Source organism: Planococcus citri, chromosome 2 (genome assembly GCF_950023065.1).
Source record: "Planococcus citri chromosome 2, ihPlaCitr1.1, whole genome shotgun sequence".
NCBI lineage: Eukaryota > Metazoa > Arthropoda > Insecta > Hemiptera > Pseudococcidae > Planococcus > Planococcus citri.
The window spans coordinates 50,177,996-50,200,600 of record NC_088678.1 but is presented as its reverse complement, the minus strand read 5'-3'; the positions used below and the strand labels follow the sequence as shown (position 1 = coordinate 50,200,600).

At 33.6% G+C, this 22,605-nt stretch overlaps 1 protein-coding gene and 1 long non-coding RNA gene across 2 annotated transcripts in view; one reads left to right on the top strand and one right to left on the bottom strand.

Annotated features, from left to right (window-relative positions):
- The window catches only part of LOC135836289 (solute carrier family 25 member 3-like), a 53,736-nt gene that overhangs the window by 23,268 nt on the left and 7,863 nt on the right, over positions 1 to 22,605 (bottom strand). Inside the window, exons 3-5 of the mRNA XM_065351032.1 lie at positions 20,700 to 20,860; positions 19,321 to 19,395; positions 372 to 533 (exon numbers count right to left, since the gene is read on the bottom strand). Coding sequence (XP_065207104.1) covers positions 372 to 533; positions 19,321 to 19,395; positions 20,700 to 20,860 — 398 coding nt within the window. The remainder of the gene's footprint in view (positions 1 to 371; positions 534 to 19,320; positions 19,396 to 20,699; positions 20,861 to 22,605) is intronic.
- Positions 439 to 20,856, top strand: LOC135836305 (uncharacterized). The gene is made up of 2 exons (XR_010557018.1): positions 439 to 572; positions 20,412 to 20,856. It is a non-coding gene; the product is annotated as an uncharacterized LOC135836305 (long non-coding RNA).

Sequence of the window (22,605 nt, the reverse complement as noted above, 5' to 3'; positions counted from 1 at the left end):
GTAATTAGGCAGTAGGTAGGTATGCTTTTTTAGCCGAAAAGTTGAAAAATGGCGAAATTAATAAACGTAATTATTTATGCAATTCATGGTAAACACCCTTTACGAAATCTCAGGAATGATATAAATTCTAAAAGCTGACGGTTAGAGGTGGTGAAATTAGGACAATGATGTTTAATTTTCGTGAATTTACACGCTTTCAGTTTCTGAAGCGGCTTAACGTCTTACAACATGTTCAAACTTTGACGCAAAATTAAACACGTCCTTTTCAACGCATTCAAAATAAGCTTAATTGGAATATATTTTATGGATATGTGCGCCAACATTTTTTTTTTGGTAATGATTTTAATTTATATGTAAAAATTTGTACATACCTTTGCAGATTCCATAGGACTGAGACCAATATCGGCGAAAAATTCGGCAGATGCTGATGCTGCTAAGTAAACCCATGTACGATACACGTAGTAATTCTCTTCACCCAATAAATCGGAGTAGAGAACTTTGAAAACTTCGTATAAACCGAATTTGCATAGACCCTGTAAGCCGTTACGAACATAAAGGTTATTTATTTTCCAGTAAGTACTTACTCAGTTGGTAATTTTATTACATCCGGTGTGGTTTTCATTTTCGAATTTCTAATTAATTATTTAGACGTTGAAATAACTCCGTTCGAAGCGTAATGATTTTACGAGATAGGCTGTGTACATATTTTGTTAGCGTTCAAAATTTCAGATAATGGAATAAAGCCTGGGAAAATTTATAAAACATGCGATCCCGTTCAATTTTTATGAAACATTACCAACATGATCTTTTGTGAACTAAAACGTACTTACGTTGTATAAAATAGACCGTGTTAATATTTTGCATCGATTAAAAATTTAAGGAGTTAGATACTCGTACAATCTACATATAATGTAAACTCGATGGAGTGATCAATTTTTATTGAAGTAGGTAAATAAACATAAGTAGGTATCTAGGTAGGGACGCATCCATGCATATGGTTGATAAGAGAACGCTGAATTTTTGCAAATTAGCTCTCATAAACGTGATTTCCAAGCTCAAAATTTCAAGTCACGAGTTCTGTGATACATTTTTAGCTAGGTATCTTTGCAAATTGTTTATTTAAGAATTTCGTAATTTGGAGCTCCTTCAAACTCTGAAATCAATTCCCAATTTTGATATTTAGAGCTCCAATAGAATAAGCTTCGAAATCAGTTTTCATTCTCGTAATTTGGATTTCCTGCAAAGTCCGAAATTAGTTTTCAATTTGATAATTTTGAGCTCCTTCAAACCACGAAATTCATTTTCAATTTTGCAATTTAAAGCTTCTGTGATCTCCAAAATTTAATTGAGAATTTCGGAATTTGAAGCCCCTGCAATCTATTGCTTTTAAACGTCCAAATTTAAAGAACGTGCAAACCTTTGAAATTTCATCATTCGTAGCTCCTGCAAACCCTCAAATTTATTTTCCATTTCGTAATTTGGTGCTCCTGCAAACTCTGAAATTCATTTTCAAATTTCATAGCATGGAGCCCCTGTGAACACCAAAATTCATTATCAATCTTGTAGTTTGAAGCTTCTGCATACTTTGAAATACATTCACTAATTTTGTAATTGGGAGCTCGTGCAAATTCTGAAATTAATTTCCAACTTTGTGTTTTGAAGCTCTGGAAACCCACCGAAATTCATTATCGATCTAGATGGTTTGAAGATCCTGCAAACTCCGAAATTCATTTACAAATTTTGTTATTTGAAGCTCCTGTGATAAACTACAAAATTAATTTCCAATTTTGTAATTTGGAGCTCTTTTAAAGTTCAAGATTAATTTTGCAATTTTGCAATTTAGAGCTTCTACGAACTTCGAAATTCCTTGACAAATTTCGTAGTTTGAAGGTCCTGCGAACTCCAAAACCTATTTGAAAATTTTGCTGTTTGGAGCTCTTTCGAACTTCGAAATTCATTTACAAATTTCGTAACTTGGAGCTCCTTCAAACTCCAAGATTGAATTTCAATTTTGTATTTTGAATGTCCTGCAAACTCCAAAATCCTTTTGAAAATTAATTTTGTAGTTTGAAGATCCTGCGAACTCTAAAATTTATCGAAAAGGAGGAGTTGCGATAAGGGCATTTTTTGGCCCCAGACAGTTATCGACTCGACCACTCTTGAAATATTGTAATAAATGTCCCAAATACGGATCCGTGGTTAGTTGATCCAAAATGACCATGGGCTCCAGGGGTTCCCAAATTTGTGAATAAAAAAGAATTTTGGGAACCACTGAGTAGGTATTATTTTCAAAAACTTTCAATACTTATCTTTTTGAACCCGATAAACGTTACCTATACGAAGTGATTTTTTTATTTTTGATCCTCGAGGACAGAAATTGAGGGGGGGTGGGGGTGGTTTGATTTTTGGAAAATTTTGAAACCACTATTTTGAACCTACCATTGTGAACCCCGTTAAAAAAGATTTTTACAGTTCATTAGTATCTAAAAGACCGCCATTCTACCATATTTTGAGCTCAATAAAATTTTGCACCAGTACTCTAAAATCCAATTTTCCAATTTTTTGTAATTTCGATATTTTGGAAAACCTTGGAAAACTAGAAATCTCTGATTTGCGCCAAACGTAACGTTTTGAGGTATATATTCAATTACAAATATTTAGATGAAAGTTTAATTAAGGTCCCTGTTTATTTGTAATTTTGAACCCTTTTTTCTTAGAGCCTCTCACTTTAGACACCCCTAAAAACGGCATTTTTGCATATTTTTTCAAATGAATTGAAGAATTTACATTTGAAACACTCTAGCAAGAGCTCGATAATTTTTCAATTCATTTTTCCTGTAACTTTCAAAATTGAACCATCTTCTCCTTTCACGAGTTCATTTGAAATTTTCGTAATTTAAAGCTCCTGCAAACTCCAAAATTCATTTGAAAATTGCGTAGTTTGAAGGTCCTGGTGAATTCTAAAACTTATTTGAAAAATTTTCAGTTTGGAACTCCTGCGAACTCCGAAATTCATTTTAAATTTCGTAATTCCTGCAAACTTCCGAAATAAATTTTCAATTTCATAATTTGGAACGCTTGTTAACCTTCTAAATTGATTTGAGGATTTTGTAATTCGAAGCTTTTGTAATTTCTAAAATTGGTTTTCAATGTTGTAGTTTGGAGCACCTGCGAACTCTGAAATTATCTTTCAATTTCGTAATTTTCAACTCCTACAAACTTCATACTTGTCGAAATATAAAATCAAATCTAACAGACAGAAGACGTAGGTAGCAATAGGCATTCTGTTCATTTCGATACTGATTGGATTTCATCTTATCTTCTGTCCTTACGACCTTGATAGAATAATACAGGAAAAAATACACTCATAATCGATACTAAATTTATTGTAATTTTAAACCGGCGCTGCGTGGGATTAATTTTAGCCGGAAAAAAATTCACATTCAACTCGTCTTTAAAGTTTAATAATATTCTTCGGCTGTGGAAGATTCTTAATAAAAGTCTTCATAAAGCCAAAATCGTTTAAATACTTCTCACCGCTTGCCGGTGAAAATTAAAAATGGGAAAATTTCGTGGGGTAAATTTAAAATTAAAATTTTTGCTTTAATAATTTGACGAAAGCAGATTATTCGCTGTATCCACTAAACACACAGTTTTCGATTATCGTATTTAAATTTCCAAACTGCTCGTCGAGCTCCCTTTCTGGTGCTGTATTTTATACCACCACGTAAACTGAATTAATGTCACTTCGCTATGTAAGTTTTCAGTTAGAAGATACGACAGTCGTTATTAAAAACAGTGACTTGGTTCAGCCTATTGTTTACTCGATTTTAATCGTATTTGACGGCTTACGGATTTCCGTTCTTAATTCCGAGGGTTCTATTTCAAGACGTTTATTAATATATACTCGCAGAGCTTTAAAAACTTTCGCTTAAAAAATTATGAATAAAGATTTTCTTTTTACTCTGCCATCATATAATCGAAGCTCGAAGGAAAAAAAAGTCTCCTGGAAGACGGATTTAATTATGACGAGGTAGGTAGGTACTAGGTAAGTACCTTGAAAATCAGCGAGTATGATTCGCAGGTATATTTTTTTTACTGCGGTAAAACTTTCGTCATATTATATTAAATTTTTGAATGAGCATCTCGTAAAGGCGACGCCGACGTCAATTTCACCGAGCAAATTCCAATGGAGCGTGTACTTATTTGACGTGTAACATTGTTTACGCTCCAAAGGAGGCAAAAAAATATCCGTATGAGGTTTTAAATGAAATTCCACGCAGCAAATAACCCGAAACGGGCATCTACTTATTTGTGACATCAACTTCGCTGCGAAAGCGAAATACACTACGTTCAAATATGCAGTTGGAATATTACTCGAGAGTGTTTATTATTAAAGTGTAAAAAAGCTACTCGCTGCTTGTTCGCATGTTTTGTGCTTGTGCGAAACTTTAAGGCTATGCATGCCCCTGCGTAGGTAATTTATACGCAAATACATCCGTTGGATAGGCTACTTCAAAAGTTATCTGCGAGCTTTCTTTTCTTCATTTACAAATGGTTATCAACAATGAGTTAATGTTTCAACTTGTAATTTACAACTTTTCAAAACTTCTCGTTATGTATATTATCTGATTTTAATACGACGACGCCAACAGACGAGCACATTTTTGCCTTTTCACTCTCTTCTCTCTTGTAGCTCGCTCGCCTTTTCAAAGTTCCACGCTAAATACCATTTTATTATGCGAATGCACATGTACCTAGTCGTATAGTTACATGTAAGAATATATGCGCGCCGATGAAACTTCGTTAAACATGAAACAACATCGCATTATGTATTTCAGGCGAATCAGGTTGCTGGTGCGAGTATCTACAAGATACATAGCCGAGTACTCGCTGAATTTTCATACGTGTTCGACACGACGAGAGAAAACGCGAATACTTCGCCGATATTATGGTAATTTTTAAATAAATAGCGTAAATTGACGCCTTTGATGGTGAATTTTTAGTTATACCAATTTAAATACGCGGAACACTCGGTACCTACCTACCTACGTTTCATTCGTAACAACTAATCTACTTCGTTAGCTTCATTTTTTCCGCTTCAAAGTCCTCGGGATATCTCGTGGCACAGTTAGGTAATTTTTTTTTCAAAAAATTGGAACTGAAAAACTCCACGAGTGGGTAAATTTTAAATTTGATCGCTTTTTGCTCTAAAAAAAACTGAATACGGAGATACTCGTAGTACATAGCTAGGTCATGTCTAAATCTGAAAACGAAAAGTAAAAATTTCATCCACATGAGTCGGAAGGCCCGCATAAAAATCTACTGCATTCCCCCCTCCCCGGCTAATCTTCCGTGAGAACTTTTTTCTTAGGGAGGGGGGAGTCCTAAGGAACATTTCTAGCACTCGGAGATATTAAAATTGGAGTGCTGAGTAAATTTCGGCTTTCCATGATGAAATTTTGAGGAAATTTCAAGTTTCAAAAACCTACTGGAGGCTCCAGTAACTTTCAAAAAGTCGCTGGAGGCTCCAGAACGACTTGAAACCCACCTGCAGTCGACTTCGTAGCGTATTGAAATTAGTTTGCAGAATGAATTTCGGCTTTCCAACTCCATTTGATGAAATTTTGTGGGAATTTCGAGTTTCAAAAATCTGCTGGAGGCTCCAAAACTGCTCAAAACAGTTTGAAACAGTTTCCAATCGATTTGTCAGGTTGAAAATTGGATATATCACAAATTTCAGCTTTCTAGGTCAGTTTGGTAAAATTTTGATTTTTCCCACATTTTTGGCCAAAATTTGATTTTTAAAAATTCACCAAAAATCGAAAAAGGCACTTTAGCACTTGAAATTTTGTCAGGTAATGAATTTTTGTTTGCTCTTTCGATTTAACTCTGTACGTTTTAAAAATTTCGTGCCAGTCCTATGTTATTGGAACGCAAAATCTGCGATTTCGGCTGACCTGTCAATCAAAATGGTCGTCATTTTGTAAGTGGGGCCACCTTTTGTTTAAGACAAGGGCTAGAAATGTTCCTTAGCACTCCCCCTTTTAAAAAATGGTCCCAAAGAATCGGGAGGGGGAGGTGCAGTAGATCTTCATGTGGGTCCCCCGACTAATGAGGTCAGGCAAATATGCGTTCATGAACTTAATGAGATGGACTGCCTGTGTTACCGAAAAAAAGAATTTTCTCCTAGACAGGACATCCTGCATATAGTTCCAACTTCAACTGCACTGAAATAATCATCATACATCATCAAAACAATTACTTTTGGACCATACCTACTTCCTTATAGTATTGTCTCTCTAGACCAAATTCTAAAAAGCAAGGTGGGAAGGTAGATAGAAAACCAGAACGTTTTGTTACGCTTCCATTGGCTCTTTCGTTGATTAATCTACGATTATAGTTTGTAGTAAGAACTGAACTAGGTATTATAAGAAAAAAAAATAGTGATGAAAAAAAATCTCACAAACGATATTGAAAGAGTTTCGATTCATTCGAGAGATAAAATTGAAAATAAATTTATAGTATAAAAAGTAATAAAAGTATACAGATAGAAGAATTCACATATCCAAGTTGTTGAAATATTTACCCAAGTCGTTGCTTTGATCACTTTTAAAATCATATAAAAATTGGTGTGTGTATTATTAGATTTTTTTGCGGACTTCATTGTAGGTTATTAGCAATATCAGATGAAACCCATGAAAAAAGCGAAGAAATGTATTGCGAAATGAAAACGGTAGTTCTTTGTGAAAACTTTTTTTTACCTCATAACGGAAGTCGCTTAACTTCTAGTCGGAGAATTTTTTTCTTTGAAGACTTTTTCTACGAAAAGTCTTATAGAATGGAAATGCTTAAATTACCTACTGAAAATGAAATGTTCCGTTCATATTTTTCAATTCTAGCGTATAAAAGAAGTTTTCTTCACTTTTTTTTTGCTTTCGAAACTTCTCTTGTTAATTTTGCATGAATTACAATTTTAATGTTCAACTTGGCAGTTCTGGAAATTGAATAGAATTTGAGAAAAAATAATGTGAAATTTTTCACTGTTGTCGAATGCCTGCTAGACAGCAAAAAAAAAAAAAAAATACTTTGTGGAAACCAAAAAAAAATGACACCATTGTTCCTTCTCTTTATCATATTTGCCTGAATTTTCTCGGGAAAGTTAAGAACTTGATGAATTGAATTTTAAGAAAATCTGGATTCGCTCTGTATCACTCCTCCAGTCCTCCCTCACCTCTCCATCAGTGTTGAGTGATATCAAAAATTATTTTTTATTCAATGTGGTTTTATTAATTTTCGGCGGAGTCTTTTCAAACTTAAGCTCATTTTGAGATTTCAATTTCCATGATCTGTGCGCTTATTGCTTCATTTCAATTTTTTTAATCAAGAATCCCCCTTCCCCTGTCAAAATAAGGATTTTTGGAAAACCTTCATAATCAAAATTTCAGCTGACTAAATTGATTTTTTTATTTTTGGCGAATTTTTGAAAACCCAACATGGACCAATTGGTCATTTGTGATCTTTTCTTGTTTGAATTTCTCCAGAAGGCACTGAAATGAAATGGAGCAGCTAGAAATCGAGTTGTGGCTTTTATTTTTGACCAGTTTCATGAGTTTTTCCACATTAGGACCGATTTGCATTTTGCAGGTGGAGATCGTACTTACCTAATTATGGTACCTATATAGGAAAGGAAAAAACATTTTAAAAAACACACATTTTAAGTATCCGTCTGAAAACTGGTTTAAATTTGAATAAACTCGTTGGATAGGTTGAGACTAAGCTACAAACCGGGTTTTAGCTGCCCAAATTGATTTCAACGACTTCTGGAGAAATCGAAAATTGCGCTGGAGGCTCCATGAATGAGTCAAAATGATGAAATTCCGATTCAGAGAATTATTTTTAGACAAGATACAGCCATTCTTGCAAATTTCAAAAATATTCCTCAAAATATAAAATTTTTTGATTTCTTGGATTTTTTTCTTCATACGAGATGTTAATAATTTCATAAAACAGGACAAGAATTGAGCTATAATTCAATTTTTCGCTGCCCAAAATAATTTCTGGCCGCCTTGAGAAATTTAAAAATGTTGGAGAAATCAAAAATTGTGCTGGGGGCTTCGGAATGACCCGAAATGGTGAAATTTAATTCAAGGAAATTCATACTACGTAGTTTTAGGACTAATTTTCATCATTTCTAATGGATAAATGTGAAAATTTATTTGAAAAAAACATAAAACAATGATTTTCACAAAATTTGCCAAAAATTAAAAAATCAATTTGGGCAGCTAAAATTTTAGCAATGGAAAGTTCAGGTCATGTTCTGTGATTTTCATTAAAAAATCACAACAAAATTTCATCACAGCTCTCCTGACAGCATACAATTGAATTAGATAAATTCTGTGAAGGGGGAATATGGCTCACTAAGGGAGTGGGATGCTTGATATTTCAAGTACAGTGTTAGACGTTGACCAGAAAAAAATTAAGTCTCAAAGATGTTCCTCGAATGTGACATGAGCCTCAAAGAAAGTAACATTTTTGACAAAATCGTGTTTTTTCGCTCTTGCTCCGTACCTAACCTGTCTGGGAAAAATTGCCCGGTTTTAAGTTTCAGATTATTTGGTCATTATTACAGCCAATTCCAAAAAAATCTAAAAATATAAGTTTCTGAAGTTGGAAACCGTGGCCTAAAAATTGGCACCACTGCATCCCAAAATATTCCTCCGGTTTTAGAAACAATATCTTTCGATGTTTTGGCATAATTAACGCGGGCTTATTATTAGTTACCTATACTTGGATCAAAAATATTTTCAAAGCTCGAATTAACCTAAACACGAGTGATTTTCAAATTATCAACACTTTTCGCTCCAAAATTAGTTTTGAATTGAATTTGTTATGTACAAAAATAACCTTGGTCGATGCAGAATCTCAAATAGGTACTACATTTTCAAATTGGACCATTTTTCCTGAAACAAGTTAAGTAGGAGCAAGAGAGAAAAAGCCACGATTTTTTCGAAAACGCCTCCTCTTTGAAGGCCTTTATTTCTCGTCGGGATACCTTAGAGGCTGAAACTTTTTCTGACTTTCAATTTAAAATGAAGGTTTCCATCAAATTTGAACAAAATCCTACAACATTTTTGAAGAATTGCGAGAAGAACTATTAATGAGCACTATACATATGGAAATTTCATTCAAATATTATAAAATAAAATTTCATTAAGTACCTATAAAAATGAAATCAGTAACTACTTCGAGCATGTAATCCAACAGTTTAGATATTTTATTCGCTTGTTTATCCCATTCGTAGTTTTAACCGTCAAAGATATGGTACGCCTATTTCTTAAACAAATACTTTTATTATTGAAATTTAAAAAGGAAAAACAACTTCAAAGAATCTGTTCTTTGTTTTGTTTGTTATAAAACACAGCATCGTCGGTTTTTAGCCCCATGAAGTCTGTAAATTTCAAAGATTAAATTTCCACCTGAATCGAGTTTGGTTCAAATTTCCTCTCGTTGTGTGCATAGCACTGGGAAAAGTTCTAACTGGAACTTATATACACGAGGATAGATTTTCACAAACTCCATTACTTTTGATCAAAGATTATACGAGACGTCTACAAAGTGAAAATATTACCTAAAAGTTTTGTAGCTATTGCTTCCTCGTATAGCCAGGCTAGCGTTTGATTTTTGCATGCTGCGAACATTTCATCGCGAGAAGGGAATGCACTCCTACGTATACTATTCGTTGGCAAATTGGCAAAGGGGAGGCGAAGAGGAGTTTAATTCGCTTTTATAAATTACACGAGCCCTCTGTTGAAGTGAAAACCGCCCAGCAATTATTATTTTACCAAACGTTCATGAGAAAAGTACAAGTTGTATCATTGGAAGCGCCATTGTGCGGGATTAATAACACCTGCTATTATTTTTCTAGTTTGTAAAGGCCACAACGGCAGCCGGCACGGCGTTTTATGAGATAAAACACAAAGCAAATATTTAAAGTAAGATTTTGTTTCCGGCCGTTTGTGATTTTCGGTGCGAATGTGGCTCGTACCAAGCTCTCTAGATCCGCCTTGAAATTCTGTCATGTACATACCTATTACATCAGAAACACTTGTCGAGGGGTTTTCATTGTTACATTTCCATTAAAACGTAGCAGCGGGTGCAGTATTCGCTATATTACGTACATAAGAGAGGATTGTAATATCAGAGAGTATTTGTCGAATTACGCGAGTATTTCAAATTGTAGTAGATAGGCTGTGTATTTACCAGATGAAAATCGTCGGTAAAGAGACTCGGTTAGGTACCCAGTAACGTGGTTTTAGACAGAACTAGAAGGGAATGAACGGGGTAACAATATTGAGCATAGTTTCAGCCTGTAAGCAAAGGTCTCCGCCGTTGTTTCAATTAGAGGTTATCATAGTTACCGCTAAAATTATTGCTAAAAAAACTTGCCTCGAACAACTATTCGTAGTATGCAGACTTTGTAAACTAGAAACATTTGCGGATGACGATGGTTTATTTCGTCAATATCTACATGTATACTTGCTCTAGGTTTTGAGTTTTGTAATACCGAGCATCATTTCTAATAACAAAGTTTTTATTTGTTTTTTCATGCCTTTGACGTGATACGTTATGAGAAAGGTTGTGATATTTTTTCATGGTCGATGACTCGTGCTTCGTGCTGCAGCGCAAATTAAATTTTTACGAGCGAGTTTGTCGAAATGAGTAGAGGAAAAAGTGAATTAGATTTGATTCACGTATACGAGCGGTTCGCCAGGTTCGCCTTAATATGTATTATGGTGCTTACACTCGATGATGATCTCATTACAATTCTTAATACAATAATGGAAAATGAAATGAACGAATTGAAAAAAAAAAAAAAAGAAATTACACGTTGAGTGGAATTTAAAGACAATGAGTATTATCGAGAGTTTATAATTGATTAATTATACCAAATTTTAGGAGCAATGAATCGGAGTCAAAGGTATGAAGATGGGTTAAATTTTACGGAGCTGTGATGAATTGTAATTTTATAAACGTCGTCATAGTGCCTCAAATTTTGGACAGACTGAATGCATGAACATGACTTTTTTTGTATAGAGCACTCAAAGTTTTAAGTACCAGTTTGGGTTGCATTCATAATTTGCCTAAACTCAAAATTGAAGGTGCCAGGGCATCTTATAAAAATTAAAAGCACTTCACAAATTGGGCTTTTAAAATTTTCAAAAAAGTCGCGTGTCTTTAATTCAAGATTTAGCCAAAAATGAATCGGCGACCCAAAATTAGTCCAAAACCGTTGCTTCAAGTCCCAAGTCGCGACACCCCTCCTGAAAGTTCATCATTGTGCAAAACCGCCCCACAAGCTTCCAACCAAACTCTAGCAAGCTACCGATCATTGCAATGAATATTCCTTGACCCAAAAAACCCCCCAGGAAACCATTCCCGACCCATTTACTCGAATTTGATTCTTGAAAAATTCACATTTTTGCCAAAAACGCAAAATCTGAAAACTAAAATCAATACCCTTTTTTTGGACCCCTCCCCCTTTTTTGGACCCTTGCAGGTATCTTAGGGGGCCGGTTTTGAGCGAGACTTGAATTTAGGACCTAAAGAGGGAATTCTCCAATTTTTAGAATTTTCTGATCATTTTTCGCAGTTTTAGATTTCTTTTGATTTCAAATTTTATAAATTTTGTAAGACTTATTGCTTAAGACAGGCCGCCGTTCTCTTGCATCCTTTTATTCTACAAGTATGTATTTGTACCTTATGCAGTTTCTGAACACGTGAAAAATATAATTTTTTTCGAGTCTCATTGTGAGTTTTGAATACCATACCAAGTAGAAGTGCGATTTTCAAAACTGAAACTCGATTAAATTTTTTCACTTACGCTTTCCTCGTTCACAATATATTATGTAGATGATTTTTTGGCAAAGTGCGAAAATCCAAAATTTGAAATAAGGGGCCTATGGAGCTGAAATGTTTACCAGCGATTGTTGGAGACTAGAAAAGAAGACTGGAAATTTTCCAGCTCTGGAAATTAAAATTATCCTCTTTTTTGGACCCCTTCCCCTTTTTTTGGGCTCCTTACAGGTACCTCAAGGGACCGGTCTTGAGCGAGACTTAAATTTAGGACCTAAAGAAAAGGTTCTCCAATTTTTAGAATTTTCAGATCCTTTTTCGCAGTTTTGGATTTTTTTAAATTGAAAAAAATACGCTGCAAGACGTATAGATGATTTTTTGGCAAAGTGCGAAAATCCACAATTTGAAATGAGGGGCCTACGGAGCTGAAATTTTTACCAGCGGTTTTTGGGGACTAGAAAAGAGGACTGGAATTTTTACAGCTCTAAAAACCAAAAGTATCCCATTTTTTGGACCCCCTCCCCCTTTTTTTTAGCCCCTTACAAGTACCTCAGGGAGGCCGGTTTTGAGCGAGACTTCACGTTAGCACCTAAAGAGGGAATTCTCCAATTTTTAGAAATTTTCTGATCATTTTTCGCAGTTTTGGATTAGTGGGTTTGGACTAATTTTGGGTCGCTGATTTCGAATATGACGTTCATTTTCACGAGCGATGCGCGTATGTCGTGTTTTGAGTACTTTTCATTGTACAAAACCACCTCACCATGGGCTTCCAATCAAACTGTAGCAGGCTACCGGTTATCGCAATGAATTTTTCGACCTAAAAACCCCCGAGCTACGCATTTCCTACCCATTTACTCGAATTCGATTCTTGAAAAATTCACATTTTTGCCTAAAACATCAAATTTCAACCTTTCTTCCTTCTCCCGAAAATATCCCATTTTTGACCTCAAAAAAGTAAGCCAACAAAAATTGTAAAATTTTGAATTTTGAATGACGTCTTCTGACTAATTTGTGGCCGCGCAGCTGAGCGTTAATTTTTTAATTCGACTTGTAGTTTGCAAAATATTCGCAATTTCTCACTGAAGAAGCGACACACGACTCAAATACCTAGACACCGGATTCAGACTCGGCGATCCCAAATTGGTCGAAAACGACCTTTTACCCAATTTTTTTTTGAAAGTTAATAAAATCCAAAAAATGCAGAGGGGTTAGTTCACGCATTTTTTGGTGCAGTGAAACTTTTGGTCGCGATTCGAGTTGAAATTGGGACCAGTGGGTTTTGTAAAAGAGGCGAGCGCTGAAATTTGGACAGCGAATTCGGACTCGACGACCACCTCGGGTTAGTCGATAACGACCTTTTGTTCGACTTTTTTGAAATCAAAAAAATCCAAAAAATGCACTTTAAAATTTAAACTTCTACGAGCATTTTGAAAATTTTAATCAATCCTATTTTTAGGCTCGTCGGGTAAGTTCAATATTTGGGTTTCTTACGAGGCAATATATTGGAAGCTGTTGCGAGATTTACTTATAGTCAAATTGAATGTATTACAATATAAATGAACACCCGCCCCCCTCCCCATTACTTTTCACTAAAGTAAGAAAATTTCAACTGTTTCAAATTTTTTGGCTATAACCTCTCGATTTTCCACTTCGCGAGACCATCAACAACACCACTTGCGACAAAAATATCGATACCACTTACATATTAAAGCCCCAAACCTAGCACAAAAACGTACATAACTCTGAAATCCGTTATTGGTAATTTTTTTCTCGCGCATTTGTTGGCAGCGAGAAATCAAATTTAAACGAAAAATGGTAACATTTTTCTTCTCCGCTTGCCAACACTTTATTTCGTAGAAAAGTTGTTCAAATGGAAACAAATAAATTAAGTTTTCAAAAAATAACGAAACGAAATGAAAATTACAAGCTAGAGGGTGGAAAAAAACCTAACGAACGTTTAAATTATGTAGAAAAGCGATAAAGCTTAAAATTGCGCGAAAAAATTTCTCAAGATTTGAAAAATTACAACGCCATACGTTGTCCTAGTTCTGCTTTTTCCTTCATTTACTCGACTCTCATAAGTTCACATTGGCTTACGTTTTTTTTCTCTCGTTTTCACCTGCTTCAAAAAGTGTTGTTAAAGTTTTCGTTTTAGAGATAACACCGAGAGAGCTGTCTCAGTCCGTTAGCGAGCATCTTTATTACTGTATACAATTTTTATAAACTTTTTTTTCTCTCTTCCTTTTTATCGGGCAAAGAGTTCAAAAGAAATGAGTGGTAAATTGTAAACAGAGGAATTTGGTGCCTTTTTTTTCTCGCCCTGCAGGATTATACAAAGTACAGGTTTTAGTTAAGAGTTGCAAATCATTGTGAGGGTGTTGAATAGGCAGGACCAAAGTGTCTAAGTACAGTTTTTGACGAAGAATTTTTTTTAGGACAAGTTAGTTGAAAAATTTAGCGTAAAAATCTGCAGTATAGTTGAAAAGAAGTTTGCTTCGTTAATTGAGAAATTTCAACTCGACGAGGATGAAACATCTGTAGGGTATGAATTCTGCGAGAGATGTCAAGGCAAAACGATGCTTTTTGCTACGTGTACTTGGTAGATAGATACCTATTACACATTCCACGAATGTTCTTATATGTATGTTCGTAACGACGTAAATCCATCTTTTTTATGACGGCAATGAACGTTATTCGTAATAGAATATGAAAGTTGAGAATTGCCAACGTTTGGGAAAAATTTATCTTCAGATGGCGTCAGTTTGATGCGAAATTAAAAATAAATACTAAACGAATTCGAGCACGAGAGAGGCTTTGTTTCCGAGGAAAAAACCTTTTTCATCACACCAGCTTCAACGTTATTTAAAAAATGACGATTAATTTTCCCAATTTAAAGAAATGTTACCAAAAACATCTGTATATAATTTCACGAAATGAAAAAGTTTACTACACAAAACAAAGCTCTGCCTTCGATCAGACGAGAAAGTTTTTTTTTCGCTTCTTAAAACTTTCCATAGTCTGTTTTCAAATTGTTTGTACCGTTGAAATAATATTTTAAAGAAAAGTTGTATCGATGTTAACACGTCGTTGCTAATTAAAATTACTCGCAGAAAAAAAAATGTACTTCGTTTGAGCGAACGGAGAAAAAAAATAATACGATACCGCGAATGAAAATTGCACTTTTAAGCCGTACATTGGAGGAAAAAAAAGTTTTAAACGAAACAAAATAATAGAAAGCTTTTCAGTAATTTGAAACTTTTATAACCCCTTAAAGCGAAGCAGTAAATAAAATTGAGAAATGTCTTGTGGCACAAAAAAAGGACTTTTAAAAGGCCAGCTGTTCTTATTCAAAAGTTTTTACCTTTTAGAGCAAGTTCCATAACTTTAGTTTTAATGAACTTCATTCATTTTATAATTTTTGCAATTTCAATTACACGAGACGAGGTTTTTTAACGGTAATTGCCTATTCCGCGCGCCATATTCGGACAGTATTTGAGAAAGAAAAAAATGTTCTTCGCTCATTAATAATTCATAGTATTTTCGCGAATGGTAAACTTTTTTTCGTGAATTTTCCCGAATGATATGATAATGCGATTTTTAATTTTTTTCCCTTTCTTTTTTCGAAATCATTCGATTTTACTCCCGCTATGAGAAGGTTGACGATGTGGTTTTATGTAGAAAGCTGGTTCGATTGACGGAGCAGGTTTTTTTTACAGTTATTTTATAGTCTGCTTCGTTCCATGAATATTTATAATGGGTAATTTAACTCTTTCGTTTTGTTTTTCTTATAGCACCAGCGGAGGTATTATGAAGAGGGTTTTTCTCGCTACTAAAATTTTCGCACTTTGATTAACGCCCATTTGGTTCATTGGTTCGATTTCCATTTTGTATACTTACTGAAGAAGTTCGTTCGACATTTAAGCTAATAAAATGACTAATTAATTTTTATATTATAGCTTCGTCTTTGAGAAGGTCTTTTTTGCTTTAATTTTTAAACGAAGGATCATTTACTTTGATTATTTTTTTATTGTAGAATTTCTTATTGGTTTAAGTAACGGCGCTTATTTTGTGATCTGTTAAATGTCAGGAAAAATTTCTGAAGAAATTTAAGCGCATCTAGCCTTTTTAAGATTAAAAATACGAGTACCTACTTAAGAAAAGTTTGGAGCTGATAAAATATTTCAAAATAAAAAAAAATGGAATTTAAATGCTGAAAATCCCTATTAACTTCGAATGAGGCATCCTGTATAAAGCAGAGGTAATAATACTTTGCTTTATTATGAAACAGGATAGGTAGGTTAGTTAATATCTCAACATCAGTACGTAATCCTTGAGTAGATACATTGTATTGAGTTCAGCTGAAAATGAACCCGAAACATTTTGCAATTATTGCCGCGGTAAGGCTGGTAAAAGCATTTTTTTATTCGTCAATGTCAATATAATACAACGGTTGTTGGCTGATGGCACGTGTGCCAACGACACACGACCACTATGTAAGCTAGGGTCCGATATAAGTAATCTAAAACTTCACAGTGGGTGTGCAAGGGTTTGAAGACAATTAATATAGTTCATCGTTTCATTCGTTTCTGCATAATCTTTTCGTATAGCAATTTCTTTAGATATGCTTAAAATGCTCGTTAATCTTACTTTATTACGGCGAGCATATTTTTGTCCAACTAATGGGCATATTAAAAAAGCATCGGAGTTGATACTTTTTAAAACTTATTCGAATGAAATCAAGTGGAATAATAATATGTTGGATTTGTATGTAGGTAATGAATTGATCATAAAATGAAGGGAATTTGAGAACAGTAGAAGATGACCCAGCTCCTAAAATCCAACAAATCATAGTCGGGTTCAAAATTGAATCAATTTTTTGGGTATAGGCTAGTTATAGAATGATGTCATGCGACCAATCAAAATAAGTCACAATAGACAGAAAATCTAGTTACCTATATTATACCAAAATGCAAATGGAACTACCTATGAATTGAAAAGAAGAATCGATAAGTTGTAAAATTTTGGACCCAAAATTTTTCAGAAATGCTCAAACGAAATTTTCGTCGAAATATTTGAATTTCTCGCGAAATTTCAATCTATTTTGATAGGTCACATTACACCTTTTCAAAAACACCGAAAATTATGACTAAATTGTAGGCTCAAAATCCTTCAAAAATGCTCAAGAACCATTTTCATTAATGTTTTTGAAATGTTCACGAAATTTCAAGTGATTTTGATATGTCTCAAGGCCACTTTTGAATAATTCTACGACTGTTCATTTTTACTTGAAATTGGAGGTAGGGGTCGAGCGATTCTAAAATTCGACTGCGCCTTATTGCACAAAACTTGGTGTGAAGGTGAAGATACTTGAGGGTAGGTAATGATATGAATTTTTTCAACTATTTTTGACCTCAACAACGACTCAAAAGTCCACTTAGAAAACTTTAAAGTAATGTGGAGGAGTCCAAAATCTGAAAAATGGCTCAATAAATAGTTTCAATATTTTCAAGTTTATCTTCATTCCTAGTCATTTTTTCAGAATTTTTCGAGTGATGACAGCTGCTCCTTGGTCTTAAAATCATTTTAAAACGCGTTTTCTGGCCATTTTTCAACTTTTGAATTTCTATAAAGCACTTTTTGCTAGTGGGACTGTAGGCTAGTATGTAGGTCGCTCTAATAATACTTGACTTTTTTAGCTTTGAGGACTTCTTGCGAAGCTCAGGAGGCTCGTGCCGACATTAAATTTTAAACTCGAAATTTGCGTTATCAAAAAGATAATTAAAGACATGTCACATGACTTAAATTTTTCCTCGAAATTTTACAAAAATTGAACCAAAGATTTTTTTAAATTTTTGCATCTGGACTGAAAAGTTCAACTTTGAACTTGAAAAATTTTTAAAGAATGATTTTGAATATCCTTTCAACGATTTTTAAAATTGCACAAATAGATTTACTCCAACTTTGACAGATTTCCATTTATCATTGGGCTTCTTTGGTGATTGAAAATAAAAAAGTGAAGTTTTACAAAAATTTTGAGAACTCCTCCCATAAGCCTTGAGGAAATCGGGTTGAAATGATGATAGGAGAAAAAAATTAGAGCAGTATTGAAAAACTTGAAGACAGAAATAATTTGTATGAAAACATTAAATTATATTCATATTATTTACGGCAAAATGGTTATGCAATTTCATTAACATCTGGGAATTTAATGTATTTTTGAAAGAATTAAAACATAAGTAAGGGGTACGGAGTACGGATAATCTTTACTTCGTTTCTTTTTCTTTCAATTTGATTGAGAGGGAAGGGGATGCCCAAAAATAGTGTTTGAAACCACAAAATTATCGGATAGTATTTCACCATTGTTACCTCTCCCCTTTGAGATTTTTGGTGTGAAATTTTTCCAAATTTTTAATCAGTAGGTAGCTTTAAGATTTTGCACAAATTTGAAAATTGAGCTTCCAGAAAAAAAATGTTAGTATACCTTTTTGAGAATTTTCCATTTTAAAATTCCTTTTGGCGCTTTACAGGACTCCTGAGACTCCCATTCTCAATCTAGAGAGGAGGGGATAAACGGAGTTAAATTATGGAAACAATTTTGAGCGAAATTGGGAGACTTGGTGTCATAACGACTTCTTCTTGTTATGAAATGACCTTCTCTTTCTATGGTACCTACTCGTATACATTTTTTCAAAATTTAAAAGAAAACTCATCCATTTAAAAAAAAAATTCAACTAAAAATTATTTTTAAAATGAACCTAATGGGTTTATTTTTTATCCAAAATAATGTTTTTCAATTCATTTTAATTGTTATGAATTGCTCCACCAAGACGTACTTTTGTTGCTTGAAGAAAACAAATTACATATCTACAAATAAGAAGTACATTTTTAAGGTTTGAGCTTTTGTGAAGTGTAGAGGAAGGGAAGGGTGAGGGAGGGAGAGAGGGAGGGGATTTAAAATTGATTTGAAGAACTCAGATTTACACCAGGGTTTTGAAATAATTTTACAACCATATAGTTTATCATCTTATGATGCAAATAGACTTTCTCCTCTTTGATTACTCTAGTCTTCAAATACTAACATGTTCACATTCTGGAGAATTTGAAGTAAGTACAACCAAAATTATAGGTATGAGGTGAACGAAGGCAGAAAATTCGTATAGTAAACTGTAACATAAAATTCTCCAGTACGTGGAATATATTTTTTTTTTCATTTTTTTTACACTAATAACGCAAATATGTGTAACATTCTATTCAATTTAAATCTCCATTTCATGGCAATGACATTGAGAAAGTCTACGAGAGATGATGGAAATCCCATGACATATCATATTATTATGCCTACTTATTTATACTCGTAGTCGTAATATTTACATTCTTCGTAGTATGTATACATACAACATTAATAAAAGAATTCTCAAATGAATACCACCGGTTTATAATTATGTACAGTGGAAAAAAACTTACCTGCGTCGAATATCCGAAGAAAGTTGGTGCCCATCCGAGACCTAAACCCCGAACTCCATTTTCAGCGACGGTTACCTGTAAAAAAAAAAGAGAGAAAATGTGAACGTAGGATAAAAGCACTTTTAAAATATCTACGATAATGCTTTTTAAAACGAGTATAGTTTAATTTTAATATCATTAATTGATAATGCCGTAAGAAACTAATTTCATTGGTCGTTGTGTAATGAGTCATTGGGGTATATTTTATACATAGTAGGTACTTTTAAACAACCTTAAATAGGTAAACTATGCAACTCCAGGTTCTCATAAGTTAGGCAGATAGGTACACATACACAATATAAGATGTAATTTCTATGGTACCTACCGAAGGAATGACGATGCATCAAGTCGAGAGATGATTTTTAAAAAATAAGTCAACCAGAAAGAAAACATAAGAAAAAGTTGATTTAAATACGAGACTCGGATCGAATGATGGTAATTTTGGAAAACTCTCGTAGTCGTCGTCAAAGTTATAGTAGGTACGGTGCATGTTTAACGGTTCGTTGTTCCAGACTATACGAGGTTCATTTCGTTTAATGATATTTATAATTTTGCTGCGAGACTTCCAAAGTCTCGTACTTTTATCATCAATTTCTTCGGTTATTATTTGAAATGGTTTTTGAGACAACGGTCGTTTGGAATTTAGTGTTTTTGTGTTTGGGTATTGTTGTTAAATTTTCTACATGGTAGTTGCTTTACGTTATACGTCGCGTCGAAAGATATTCCTTTTGAGAATGATGATGATGATACATGAAATACGAAAATTTACTCGATATGTGAAAAGGTGCAAGTGGTAATTTTTCATTTTTAATAGCTCCATTGTATGTATTTCGCAACAGCGAATTTTAGTCGAGAGAAGTAATTTATTATTACGAAAGCGGTTGCCGAAAAGTTAATGAAATAGGATAACTTTGGATTTTCAAAATGTCTAGTAGATATACTTATGCAGTATGTCTAGTTGCCTACATTTGTATTCTATTGTATTTATTATAAAAGACCGTACATTTAAGTAATCCTTAAGAAATTAATGTTTTTTATTTAATTTTTTTCAGTTAATCAATGAAGAGATTCGAGATTTTTCATCAGTTTTCTTCTACAATGGTTCTTCTGATGTCATTTCTCAAGTTGCATTTTACAAGGATAATATTCAATTCATTTCAAAAAAATTTTAAACATGCCGACGAACTAAAGAAAAATTATTCTAAAAATGAATAATTATTATGAATTTGAACCGTAATTTATTTAACCTACATTAAATACTTTCAATTTTTTTTATTTATTTTTTTTATTTAGTTCAATTCGATTGAAATTGTACCACGAATCAACATGAAATAACTTACTTTGAATCCATTAACGACATTCTTATATTTAGCTGGATCGACTTGTAATCTACACTTGACAAGATCCAAAGGTGTGACGAGTGTATGAGTAATACCACATGATAATATACCTCCAAGACCACACAAAGCGTAATATTTGTTCGATGCAAATTCACAACTATCTGTAATCAAAATAATTCCATGTAATATAAAATATTATGTTTTTCTCAATAAATAAATAAAAAAAAAAATAAAATAAAAAAAGGCAACATCAACAAAATAAGCAACATGTAAGTGTTGTAAACCTAAATAAAAAAAAGGAATTGTAACATAAGACTGTCATTCTAACAATAACGAAATATATCTGTATCTTATTTCGCAGTAGCCTGCCATTTATAAAAACTACCTAAAGTTCGTATTACAGCAGCGGCAAAAGTTACGAGAAGAAAAAAAAAAGGGGGAAAAAACGAAACTAATTTTAGTAGGTACATAAAAGATAGGTAACTCAATGCTCCGGCGATTAATTACGTGAAAATAATTACGGTAATCGGATACCTCTACCTAGAGCTTGGTAAATATGTCATTGGTTATAATAAAGTTTATTCATTTTATTTCGATAAATCGACCAACTTATTTGATTTAGGTAATATTACATTACAAAGTTTGCACTGTGTAAAGTTTTCTAATAAAATAGTCATTATTTTGTATGTAGGTGTATCTAAAGTGCGATATCGTTATTATTATAGCATAAGTATACGTAACGTACGTACGTACGTATGTACAATGTCGTCGATCTTACACACGCTTTCATATAGTATAGAATACGAGATAGAGCTTATTTCCTAAAACGTCACCATCAAACATTTCCCGATTTATTAAAGAAAATGACACGGCGTCTTCTTCGTGGAGTGAATCTACGCGGATACATTTTAGCACAATTTTGACGCCACGTATTAAATTAAATCGCGAGAAATATTGATACCTGCGTGTAATTTTAGCATTTCTTGGCGGATTTTTTTCTCATACTTACTTACTAGGTGGATAAGGTAGGTGAATTTTGCAAAAAAAAAAAAAATATACTATATGGCGTGGTTTTTACTCGGCGTGAATTTACGCAAGCTGGAGTTTGATATGTGCGATGGTAGGTATATACAGGTATTTGCATATTATTTGCAAGTATAATGTTATTATTCTACGTCAAAAGGGTGATGTACCATGGAATTCAACATTTTTTGGTCATTCAATTTTTTTTTTCTTTTGCTAGGTCTTATTGAGAGAACACGCGTTTCACGAGACGAACAACTAGGTACGTATAAAGGTTTTCCCTGACATGAATTTTGAATAATGTCAAATTGGCAACATCGACGTTTGTGTATGAATATAAAAATATCAAGAAAGTTTGCCCATAAATTCGACAATGACGCTCGAACGAAAACTCGACGAGGAGAAGTAGGTATTTAAAAACGATTAATTTTACGAAAAATTTTCCTCGAAGAGAATTTCTTTTACGATGTAGCTCATACGTATAGGTATAGGTACTCACCTTGGTAGGTGTTTTTTATTTTATGGGCTCAATCAGTGGTACCTATTATAACTTTGAACAGCTGAGTGAGTGTGCCACGTTTTCTGAATTCATTGGTGAAGAGTGTTTGCCCAATTTTAAGGTTGCCGAGGAAAAGAGTGTGCTTCAAAAAATTCATCTTCAGTTTTTCATAATCATTTTTAAACTATTTAATATCATGACAACTATAGAATCAAAAAATTCAAATGATGGATCAACAAGAATCCAGAAATTCTATTCAATCTGCCAAGGACAAACCGAAGTTGTTTTTCATGGAGGGGGGGGGGATAAAAATTACTAAAAATTCCAACTCTTGCATACCAAAATTTTCAGCTTCACCTACTAAAATTTTACTGGTGTTTTTTT